We start from the raw sequence: 12,455 nt of genomic DNA on the forward strand, positions 1-12,455 counted from the left end.
GCCACCCAGGCCGTGCATTTCACAGAGTGCAAGGGCCTCTGAAGCACCTCGTCTGGGGCTTGTGTGCCCCAGAACACATTGTTCTTGCTATTGACATGCCCACAGAGCAAGAAGTGTGCTTCGTCGCTGAACCAAACATCATCAAGAAAGTCAGGATCCTCTTAGATCTTGTTCTCGAACCACCGGCACATCACAACACGTTTTGCCATGTCAGCTGGTGTGAGTTTATGCTTGATCTGGATCTTGTATGGGTACAGCTGAAGATCCTTGATCAAGATTATTTGCACTGACGCACGTGAAAGACCCAGCTCTTGGCTACGTCTTCGGATGGACTTTTTCGGGCTCCTTCCGACAGAATGTCTCACCGCATTCACATTGTCAGGAGATCTTGCAGTCAGCTTCCTGCCAGAACTGGGTGTTTCTGCCTTCTTGTTGAGGTTGTTTACTGATCCAGTGGCTTGAAATTTGTGTGCCCAACGATAAATTTGGTTTTTCTGGGGATAGTTGTTGAAGTTGAACTTCCTGCGAAATTTTGCTTGCACCGTTTTGAATGATTTCGTCTCCAAATAAGTAGTGACGCAAAATATTTTTTCCTCCTTTGTCCAAGGCATTTTGATTGATAATTATTAGTTGTTATGGTCTCTTCTCTTCAAATCTGAAAAAAAAAGAACAAGAACATTAATATTGGCAGAATTATTAGCAGTGACATGGGTTCCATGTATTTTGAGACACCCTGTACCAAGTGAAACAACACTCTCAGCCATGGTTCACTCCAGCTTGTTCTGCTGCTATTGCCCATCACAATCACTTTTTCAAACAGTATCATCATGTCGGCTCAAGTGAGGCACATCATTTGTTCCGCCTTGTGAGCAACCTCTGTAAACGAGTATTAGAGAATGCTAAGCGACGAAATGCAGACTCTGTTTGTAATTCTATCTCAAATAAACAGCTCGGTTCTCGAGATTTTTGGAGAATTGTTGACCGCATTCTCAACCCTAATGAATCATCAATTCCTATCCTCATCAATGTCCCTGAAGTGCTTACTTCTCCGATTGATAAAGTTAACCTCTTCGATGAGCATTTTGCTGCAAACTCCACACTTGAAGACCATGGACATCCATTGCCTGTTTGTCCTTCCCGTATTGACACCAGGCTTTCCACTATCATCAGCACACCCAGGAAAGTTGCTAAGATTATTCAAAGGCTTGACATTTCAAAATCTACTGGACCAGATAAAATCCCGACAATTGCTTTGAAGATGTGTTCAGCTGAACTGTCTTCTGTTCTCTCAAAAATGTATTGCTTGTGTATGTCAAAGTCTGGAAGCATGCTTCTGTAGTCCCTGTCTTTAAAGGCTCCGTTGAGAAATCTGATCCTTCTAACTATCGGCCTGTTAGCCTTCTACCCATTATCGGCAAAGTGTTTGAATCCTTGAGAAAACAACAACTCATGACTCATCTAGAAACCCCCAACCTCCTAACTGATGTTCAATATGGCATTAGACAGTCAAGGCCTATAGGCTGGTGATGTTCTATCCCGAATCACTGAACATACAGTCACGTGAAAAAGTAAGTACACCCCATGTAAAGTTTTGACTTTTTCAACATATTTCAACATACAGCTATTTGATCTTCATTTCAACAATATTGATAGATAAAGGTGATATAATATAACAAATATCATGAAACATTTACATTTTGTAGTCCATTGTATAATTTAAATAAACATAAATGCAAATTTCACAAGTGGAAACAGTAAGTACACCCCAACATTTATCACTACTTCAAAAACCTAAAATTAGAATCAGGTGCACCAGCTCAGGTGCAAATGATTAAAACATCGTTAGAGAGGATCTTGGAGGAACCGGTCTTATTTAAACCTCAAACATTTAGTTTGGTTTGCTCTTTGTTGTTGAAGTGTGCGGCGTCACCATGCCTAGATCAAAAGAGCTCTCTGATGCCTTCAGAAAGAAGCTTATAGATGCCTACGAGTCTGGGAAGGGATTTAAAAAGATCTCCAAACAATTTGAAATCAATCATTCGACTGTCCGGAAGATCATCTACAAGTGGAGAAGATTCCAAAGAACTGCCAACTTGTTCAGGCCAGGCCGCCCCAGCAAGTTCAGCCCGAGAGCAGACCACAAGATACTGAAAGAAGTCTCTAAGAACCCCAGAATGTCATCACGGGACCCACAGGTAGCTCTTGCCACTGTTGATGTCAAAGTGCACGAGTCTACCATTTGAAAGAGGCTGCACAAATTTGATCTACATGGGAGGTGTGCCAGGAGGAAACCTTTGCTGTCCAGAAAGAACATCAGGGCAAGACTCAAGTTTGCCAATGAACACATAGGCAAAGACCAGCACTTCTGGAACAATGTGCTCTGGACAGATGAGTCAAAGGTAGAGCTATTTGGCCACAGTACCAGAAGACATGTTTGGCGAAAACCAAAGACAGCATTTGACCACAAGAACCTGGTACCAACTGGAAAGCATGGTGGTGGAAATATTATGGTTTGGGGCACCTTTGCTGCATCAGGGCCTGGGAAGCTCACCATCATAGAATCCACTATGAATTCTTCATTGTACCAGAGGGTGCTTGAGGATAATGTGAGGCCATCTGTCGGAAAGTTGAAGCTCAACCGAAGGTGGACTTTGCAACATGACAACGACCCTAAACATACCAGTAAATCCACCAAGGAATGGCTGAAAAGAAAGAAATAGAGGGTTCTGGAATGGCGAAGTCAAAGCCCGGATCTAAATCCCATCGAGATGTGGGGGGATTTGAAACGAGCTGTGCATGCAAGAAACCCCTCAAACATCGCACAGCTGAAAGAATTCTGCATGGAGGAGTGGGCAAAAATTTCTCCCAGTCGATGTCAGAGACTGGTAGACAGTTATAAGAAATGCCTATCTGAGGTTGTTTCTGCCAAAGGGGGCAATACCACCTATTAGAGCCAAGGGTGTACTTTTTCCACATGCGAAATTTGCATTTATGTTTATTTAAATTATACAATGGACTACAAAATATAAATGTTTCATGATATTTGTTATATTATATCACCTTTATCTATCAATATTGTTGAAATGAAGATCAAATAGCTGTATGTTGAAATATGTTGAAAAAGTCAAAACTTTACATGGGGTGTACTTACTTTTTCACGTGACTGTATGAATAGGGCTTTGGATCATCGTGGAGAAGCCAGGGTTGTTGCTCTCGACATCTCAGAGGCTTTTGCCAAAGTATGGGCACAAGGGCCTCATCCATAAGCTAAAATCATGACATTTCTGGAAAATTGCTTGATAAATCACTGACCTCCTTGTAAATCATCAAATTGTTGTGGTCCATGAGGGACGGTCTCCCCTGTCCATAATACGAATGCCAGTGTTCCTCAGGGGTCTGTGTTGGGTCCGATATTCTTGTTATATATCAATGATCTGTGTGATTGTATTCTTTTCTCAATTAAGCTTTTGCGCAGATGACTCAACACTGTATACTACCTACCCAGGAACCTTGTTTCCTACCTGTAACCATGCCAGGACCACTCACAGTCAAGACCTAGAGAGTGATGAACTGGGGAAAATACTGGCTTGGAACTTTCAGCCAAAAGAGACATCCTTGTCTGTTTCTAGTTCAAGATCACCTTGTTTTCCAACCCTGTCTATGGATTCTTCACCTTTGCAGGAACTACCTGTTATCCATCTGCTTGGATTGGATATCAGCTCAAACATGAGCTGGGAAAAGTACATCGCTGGTAGAGCTAAAAGAGCCTCCCAGTGCTTTGGCTGCTTATTTCGTGCTCGGCGATACCTTTCTCAAGCTGCTATGCTCCATCTATACAAGACCACTATACATCCTGTTATTAAGTATCATTGCCATATTAAGTTATTAAGTTGTTATTAAGTATCATTGACAGGAGTTGGCATCATCCCTGAAATATCTCAGTCTGCCGCTCTGTTGCTTTCTTTGAGCCTTTTATACAGATATTACCACGGAATGTGCTTTGAGGGGGTCTATCACAGGTTGTCCCACCTGAGCATACTTTCAGTCACTCGACACGTTTGGCAGTTTCTACCCATCCATACACTGTATCTGTCCCAAGGAGTAAGATTCCTCATTTATTTTCCCCACACGGCATCACTGGAACAGTTTACCTGCGTCCTGCTTTCCCCTCTAACCCAACCTACCTCAATTCAAGACGAATGTTCCTCCTTTCTGTCTAATATCTACTGTATACTTTCCTTTGTGTAGTTTCCACCTCGAGTGGTCTCCACCTTGTCTTTGTTGTGAACTACGATTTCAGTTGTGAGCTACTTTTCTCAGTTTGTATTTCTGTTGCTAACACACACTCCCCCCTCTCTCTTTTTCCTTTGCTTGTTGTGCAGGCCCAAGTTGTAAGGAAGACAGACTAAGTTTTGCCCTCTGCCGTACACTCAGCTTACTAGGTCGTTGTGGACTGCCTTCAGTGCGTGTACAGTGCTGCCAGACCTGTCAACAGAGCGGACACCTCTCTCACGACCGGGGTGGTCAAAAGGTTTCTTAAGACGTATATGCTGTAATCTTCACACCTATTCTCTGTGTTTAAAAATAATTAAATAAATAAAACCAATATGAATAACTGAAAAGTGATTCTCGCATGGTATAATTCCTGCATCTTTATACACATCCTGGTAAGGAAGCTTTAATTACTCCGAAGGAAGCTTTAATTACTCCGAAGATCTCGTCGTAGCACACAACCATCGCCACTTGTTTACCAGTGTCATTGATCTTCCTTGTTTTCATCAATGTGTCTTTACGTACGGTGCTATTCAGACAAATTATATTCTCACACATGCCGGTGAGCCTTAGATAATGTAAAGTAACGGAGCATCTCAGCTGTGCTGGACGTTCTAGGTGCAGTGTGCCATTTGCACAATGAAACACCCTAAAACTCCCTCCCCAGTGCATTTTCCTTGTAAATAGTCCCCGATCGCAGCGATTTAAACTTTACAATGTCACGTCCTCCAATGCTGTCTTTCCTGCTGTGATGCAAAATGATAGAAGGGGCAGCCAGGTCGGCCCGGATACCTTACCCAATTTATCAGTTGAATGCATGTTCGACTGGGATTTAATTATTAATTCAGTCTGCTGGTTGTATCGGAATTGAGATTGGGGTTTACCACCCTTGTTGATTAGAACACGGATTTATAATTTGTTCCGAGTACCAGAATGCCAGGGCCTACTCGTTTCAAAATGTACCATTAGGATGTTTAATGTCTTCAGTTAAATACAAGCAGATGCGACGTAATGCGGCCAATGATATACCCTAGAAACCCTTTTCCACCTTCTTCCTTCGCTGTGGTCAATGTATTTAAGCTGTTTGCAGTTTTTATTTTATTTAATACGGATATGTGGGAAAAATACGCACCCAGACCGGGGATCGAACCCAAGCCTCTGCTGAACTGTACCAGGTAAACCCGGATTCACCTGAGGCATGTTCGTACCAGGTAGGTTCATGTACGGTTCACCAGAGGCCTGGGTTTTGATCCCCAATCTGGGCGCGTAATTTCCCCACATATGCATATTAATTATTACAATCTTGTTAATTTACAATTTTTATTTTATCTTTGTTTCATTTTGCCATTTGCAATCATCCAGTATTGCTGTGTTCAGGGAACATTAATGTGGTTTTTTTTTTCACTGATTTTGGTGCTACTCTTTTGTGCAGAATTTTAAAAATGAATATTTCATATTTAATAAAGATTTTTAATTAAAAGTATGCCATTGCTGATTGTAGAAAAAGAAATGAAATAAACATGTTGATAAGTTTTATGGTGATACGAATCCTTTTTTTGTAGTCTAGAGCTACAGTATGACACGATGTGTAGCAGGTGTAGGCCTTACCTTCTGATAGAGAGCGTGGGGAGATAGAGATTCAAGGGAGGAGAAGAGAGACAAGCCGGACATGAAGACAGCTGCTTTCACACAGGTGCTTCAGAACAGGCAGACATGATTATTATTTCCTTTTTGTAATGACGACATTGTCAAAGAATGGAACAAGTACAGATACATTCAAAGTACACCACCCCATGCCAAACAAATAAATATCCTCCAATGTGGCATTGCTGTGGCGATACAGCCGTGCAGTGGGAGGTTCATCCTGGTAAGAAAAACATCATGTCCGGCTCGCTGTAAAACCATCCTGCCATTAGGTGTACAATAATTTATTGACTAATTGTGTAATTAAAATCAATAAATAATAATCGTAAAATAATTTCTTAATCAATTGGCTAATATCATACCTCAACTACCAGTGTTTCATCCGAAGTTCTAACTTTTTGAAAATTAATTAAATAAGTCATTAATCGGAAAAAAAACACAATTGACTATTTGACTAATCAATAAATAATTAATCGATTAATTGATTAATCAAAAAACCAAAAAATATCGTTTTTGCCAAAGCACTTGCTCACTATTGTGCCCAAATTTCAGCTTCCTAGCTCAAAGGATGGCTGAAATATCGCCCAGACAAACAACCAAGAAAGAAAACAAGAAACCGGAGTGAAAACTGAGTACTCCCTTTCAGCGCACGTCATCGCCGGATCCCCTTCGGTGCCCGGCGTTGACGCCATGCAGCGTCTGGAGATGGAACAGGAAAGGAGCGTAAAACCATCATGCCATCTTTATTTGAATAGTGGTTGTTCACGCGCAAACTTTACGAATGGAAGAAAGTTCCTGCACTCTGTGCATGTGCTGTCATGCCTGCGATAAAAAGAATTTCTTTTTTTTTTTGTAAAGAATCAAGGCTCATGGAAGAGCTAGTACATTGAACGGATCAGAACGCAACAGGACAGATAGAGGCAGATTTGGACAAACAATGGGTATGTTGGGGGGGGGGGGGGTGGGGAGGGGGGAATTTGGGAGGAATGAGGGGCAGGAAGGATGCATTGGGAGGACAAGATGATGGATACAGAAGGAAACTTTCAGATGGGAAAACTGGAAATTTGGAAGGAATGGGGTGGGGTGGGAGAGTTTACGTTACTCACATTACTCATGTTACCACTTTACCCACATTACGGTTACGACGTTACTAACGTTACTCATGTTACTGGAGAGCCTGGTGTTGGCTTAGCGGTTAGGGTGCGGCTTGGGATCCTAGGATCCTGGGTTTGAATCCCGGTCGATCGCTGAATTAACACCAGGGGGGTTGACTCACGGAGGTATATAATAAACTGGAGAGCCAATGACGGCTGTCGGCTGAAGCTAGCGGAAGTTGCTTGGCGGCCATATTGGGAAGCCGATTGTGACATTCGTCCACATCCATCAGGGCAAGTAATACAATACACCGGACTCGAACATGCAACTAAATTGGAAGTTTATTGTTCAATAGTTGTTATTTTTCCTTAGCTATCTGATGCCAATAACTGCAAATGAGGGTTGTATAAATTACAGCACTAGGTGGTTTGCCATTGCCTTCCCACTTCGCAGTAGCAGTAGGTAGGGCAGGAAGTTGTTCAGGGTCCTGGTACGAATCCCGATCCTGGTATTTCACGGGCAGGGCGACTGATCATCCTGGCGAACGTTAAGCCGGCTGTCTTGTCTGCTAGTGAAGGAGCTGGGGCTCCCACGTCGATCGGGGAATCGGAATCGGGGAATGGAAGCTGAATGACAGTTGGAAAGTGCCTGTAGCATACTTTATGATAAATGGATTGTCGGGGAAGGAACAGGCGAATTTGGTGACACAATGTCTACTAAAATTGCATGATATCGGTGCAGAGGTGGTTTCCTTAACTTGCGATGGACCGTCCGCTCATTTGACAATGTTACGTGAGCTAGGTGCCGACATCACGCCGCAGAATGTGAAACCAACATTTCCCCACCCAGCAAATCCCGAAAAGAAAATTTGTGTTGTACTCGATGCATGTCACATGCTTAAACTTGCAAGAAACTGTCTTGGATCCATGAAAATGATGGAGGATGGCAACAAAAAAGTCATCGCGTGGAAATACATCCAGGCACTCTTTGATCTGCAGAAGAGGGAAGGCTTGCGTCTGGGAAATAAGCTCTCCCGGAAACACATCGAGTGGAAGAGCAATGTCATGAAGGTGGACACAGCTGCTCAGACATTGAGCACTAGTGTGGCAGATGCAATTCGGTTTTGCAGGGACACTTTGCAACTATCAGAATTTCAGGGCAGTGAGGCTACCTGCCAATACATTGAAACATTGGACAAACTGTTTGACATTCTAAATTCTCGCAATCCATTGGCACGAAACTACAAGGCACCACTCATGACATCACGAGAAGGACTTTTCCTGCCATTCCTGGATACTGCCTACAGTTACTTGTCCAACATCAAAAACATGAATGGTCAAGTTATGACCAATACGCGTTTGAAAACCCCCTTCATTGGTTTCATGATCTGCATAGAGAGTGTCAAAATTTTGTATTTCACATATGTCAAACCTGCCTCATCTCCCCTGCGATACCTGCTCACGTACAAAATGAGCCAAGACCACATTGAACTTTTCTTTGGAGCGGTCCGCATTGCATGTGGAAGTGGGAATAACCCAACGGCCCGGCAGTTTGTTGCCGCATATAAGCGCCTCTTGATGCGACATGACATCAAGTCTGCAAGTGGGAACTGTTCTGCACAGGACTCAACCAGAATCCTGAATGCGGCTTCCTTCAAGTGCGTTGCAAAGCAGGCTGTGCCTGACGAGAGTCACGACATGTTGGTGGCCAGACGATACGACCTGGAGTTGAGATCGCCGGCAAAAGAGGACCACGACTATGCGGATATTCCAAATTTTGAGCAACTTTCCATCTTTACAGAGTCATGTGTTGGCTCTATTGCCGGCTATGTGGTGAGGATGGTGAGGAAGACTCTGAAGTGTAGCCAATGTCTTTCTGCATTGACCAGTAACAACGAAGAATGGCAAACCACACCAATGTACAGCCTGATTGTTACCAAGAACAGGGGTGGCCTCATAGTTCCCTCGCACAGTGTTGTTCGTGTCTGTGAGGCGACTGAACGCTGTGTCAAGAGGCTCCTGGCTGTAAGCAATGGCAAAATGCCTCGTGAAAGTGGGATAAGAGTGGCAATTTCCACTTCTGTCCTTTCTGAGGTCGGTCGGTCTACATTTGCTTCCTTGGATCGGCACATGTTTGACTGTGAGGCAGACAGCAACCATGTGTTTGCTTTAATACATTCTGTATCACAATCATACAGCAAGATACGTTTCCATCATGTTGTGAGAACACTCGATGATGACATGAAGGAAGAGCGCATCAGGAAAAAATATTGCAAACTGGTCCTGTTTGCTCACCAGTGAGGCAACACCAGAGCAAGCTGAAATATAAGAGCGACCTCATCTCTACATGGTGTGGGTGTGTTTTGTGGGTTAACTGTGAATTGTGTGGGTTAACTACATGACAGCGTTTCATGTCATTTATGTGACTGACTCACTGTTGATGTGTTGCTGACCCATGTCAGTGTAGAATAAACTCTGGTTATCATTATATCTGCGTGGTTTCTAACATCTCGGTAATAGAAACATACACATCTTAGTTACAATATAATGACTGAATTAAGTAACATCATATAACATGACAACAAATCAGATCTTTATATTGAGGAATATTATAGAACAAGCCAAAGAATGGCAAACGACGATGTACCTCAATTTTATAGATTTCTAGAAAGCTTTCGACTCCTTGCCCAGAGAAAGTCTGGGTCATAATGAAGAAATACAGCATACCTGGAAAATTAGTGAACCTTGTAAAAGCCCTTTACCAAGACTTTCAATGTGCGGTCGTCGACCAAGGTGAAACAACAGAATGGTTCAAGGTGAAGACAGGAGTTAAACAGGGGTGTAACATGTCAGGATTCTTATTCCTACTAGTGGGTGATTGGGTCATGAGAAGAACGATAAAGAACACCGAGCGGTAATTTTGGGCACTTTTTTTTCAAACAAGCTCTAAACCATTGGATTCCCCAGGAAAAATGCGTCTAGAATCAACTTCAAACTTAATGAACACCATTTCCTTAAAGAACGGGATTCTGAGCCCGAATATCAGTTCAAATATTAGTATTCTATATTAATTAAATAGTCGGCGGTCCTAAAATTCGCTCCAGTTGCATCATCAGTGCGCCACGCCTTTGCTTTGACAGGCTTACGATCGGCTTCCCAATATGGCCGCCAGACTATTTCCGGTGGCTTCACGGCGGCTAATGCTGCGAGGTGGCCAATTGGCTCTCCATATTATATACCTCCGTGGGTTGACTCAGCTTGTCATCCTTCCGAGGTCGACAAATTGAGTACCAGCTCACTGGCAATTTGGAACACTGCATCAGTGGCACAAACCCGCTTCCAGAAATATGATGCAACCAGCAGCCACAGGCTGCATACGAAACAACAACTCACGTTACTTATGTTGCAACGCCACCACCGTTACTCATTTTACAACGTTACTCGCATTACATTACTCGCTTTACAACGTTGTTCACGTTACTTATATAGTTTTAGGGTTAGATGGAATTCCAAAAAAAGCATACACACTCCTGGATGATTATCTTTACCTCCACGACCAAAGGTGGGCGAGGTTATGTTTTCACCCCTGTCTGTTTAGTTGTCAACAGGATATCTCAAAAAGTTGTGGACTGAACCGGCCGAAATTTGGTGGAGAGGTTGGGTATGTGACAGGGACTAAATGATTAGAATTTGGTGAAGATCCGAATTTGGATCTGAGAAAAATTATTTTATTCTTCATGTGATTATTCACTATTGAGAGACAGGGACAAAAACGATATTTCAAAAACTTATGGACGGGTTATGACAAAACTTGGTGGATGAGTTGGTTGAGTGATAAGAACAAGTCGATTGGATTTTGGTTCAGATCCGGATCTCGATCTGGTCTATCTTTGGGCTACAAAACATAAACTGTTCAGCCTGGCGGAGTTATGTATTCTCCTGGCGGTGTTATGTATTCTCCTGGCAGAGTTATGTATTCTCCCGGTGGAGTTATGTATTCTCCTGGCAGAGTTATGTATTCTCCTGGTGGAGTTATGTATTCTCCTGGCGGAGTTATGTATTCTCCTCGCAGAGTTATGTATTCTCCTGACGGAGTTATGTATTCTCCCGGCGGAGTTATGTATTCTCCCGGCGGAGTTATGTATTCTCCCGGCGGAGTTATGTATTCTCCTGGCGGAGTTATGTATTCTCCTGGTGGAGTTATGTATTCTCCTGGTGGAGTTATGTATTCTCCTGGTGGAGTGCCGTTCTAGTTCTTAAATGTTTTTTTAATTCTCAAAATTTGGAAATAAAATAGTTTGTGCCTCTGTTTGATATGTTCATGCCCAGATGTTATTGCATATTTGCGTCAAATATGAAAATGTTTCCAGTCATTGTTGAGTCGATTTTCTGCTCAGACAGATGGATGGGCAGGATCCAAAATGTAAGCCCCAGCAGGCTGACACCCAGTTGGGGATAAGAACAGATCACAAAAGGGTATGTAGAACGTAATGAGAACTGTTATCATCCGAGGATGACACTTGAGAGCAGGAAGTCGAGAGCGATGAAAAGCCAGATGAGATTAAGGAACAGACACAAGAACAGAGCTGAGCTGCTAAAGAGCGGAGAGCTGGTACGACAAAACATGATTTAAAATCGGTTTGTACAAAAATCTGGCACGACGCAACTACCCTGGGTATCATAAAATATTATCTTGTAGTTCTCCAAAGCATGAGATCCAGCAACATGAAGTTATAATCCTGTGTTGCACAAAGGAATTTATCTGTTGCTGCTGCTGCTGCTGCTGCCTGTATGTACATGTGACAATATCGTGGTATCTGAGCAACAAGAGGAAAGGAATCCCTTTCACTGGAGGGTATCCAGAACTGAGCCCTTTACCAAACAGCTGTCAATTGGAACCTACAAGCATTCAGAGAACCACCAAAGCACGTACTTGCAAACAGGGCCTCTGTACTACCACACAGGTGGGGGAAGGGGTTGCACCCCCTGTGGCTTTCATCTCCTGCTCCGAAGACCCCGAGGATGAAAGGGCAGGCCAGAGGCTAGCTCCCAGCACCTCCTTCTATTTGGCCTTTTCTTTGGGAGCAAAATCCAGCTGGAGCAGCAGCTGGTAATTCTTGCTCGGGCTGTTTTTAAACGTTGTCAGCAGTTGCTGGATAAACATGTGGAATGCTGAAGGAGGTGATTGACTTCTGATTGGCTTATAAGTTCAGGCGTCAAGTGCTTGGAGACCAAGGAACTTTCCGAAGGGGAGCGGTGATAACCCGGATCATTGTATGGTGTTTGGGAATCTTGCGTTGTTTTTATTTGCCAAACCATCATGGGAATGTTCCCCGAGATGTCAAACATCCTTTGCCTAGTCCACAACTGGATATTTGCCAAGTAGATCTTCACGACTTTGTTATCGAGGTTGTATAAGTGAAAGTACAACCAAGTCTGTATTTT

The 12,455-nt window shown here is 43.1% G+C and overlaps 1 protein-coding gene across 3 annotated transcripts in view; it reads left to right on the forward strand.

Annotated features, from left to right (window-relative positions):
- Nucleotides 1-5,806, forward strand: part of ADAMTS7 (ADAM metallopeptidase with thrombospondin type 1 motif 7) — a 130,128-nt gene extending 124,322 nt beyond the window's left edge. For all 3 annotated transcript variants that reach the window (XM_078786407.1, XM_068130199.2, XM_078786408.1), the window contains exon 24: nt 4,383-5,806. In XM_078786407.1, the coding sequence (XP_078642533.1) occupies nt 4,383-4,540 (158 nt within the window). In that variant the 3' untranslated portion in view covers nt 4,541-5,806. The remainder of the gene's footprint in view (nt 1-4,382) is intronic.
- Nucleotides 5,807-12,455: the final 6,649 nt, after the last annotated feature.

Source organism: Myxine glutinosa, chromosome 11 (assembly GCF_964187855.1).
Source record: "Myxine glutinosa chromosome 11, kmMyxGlut1.1, whole genome shotgun sequence".
Lineage (NCBI taxonomy): Eukaryota > Metazoa > Chordata > Myxini > Myxiniformes > Myxinidae > Myxine > Myxine glutinosa.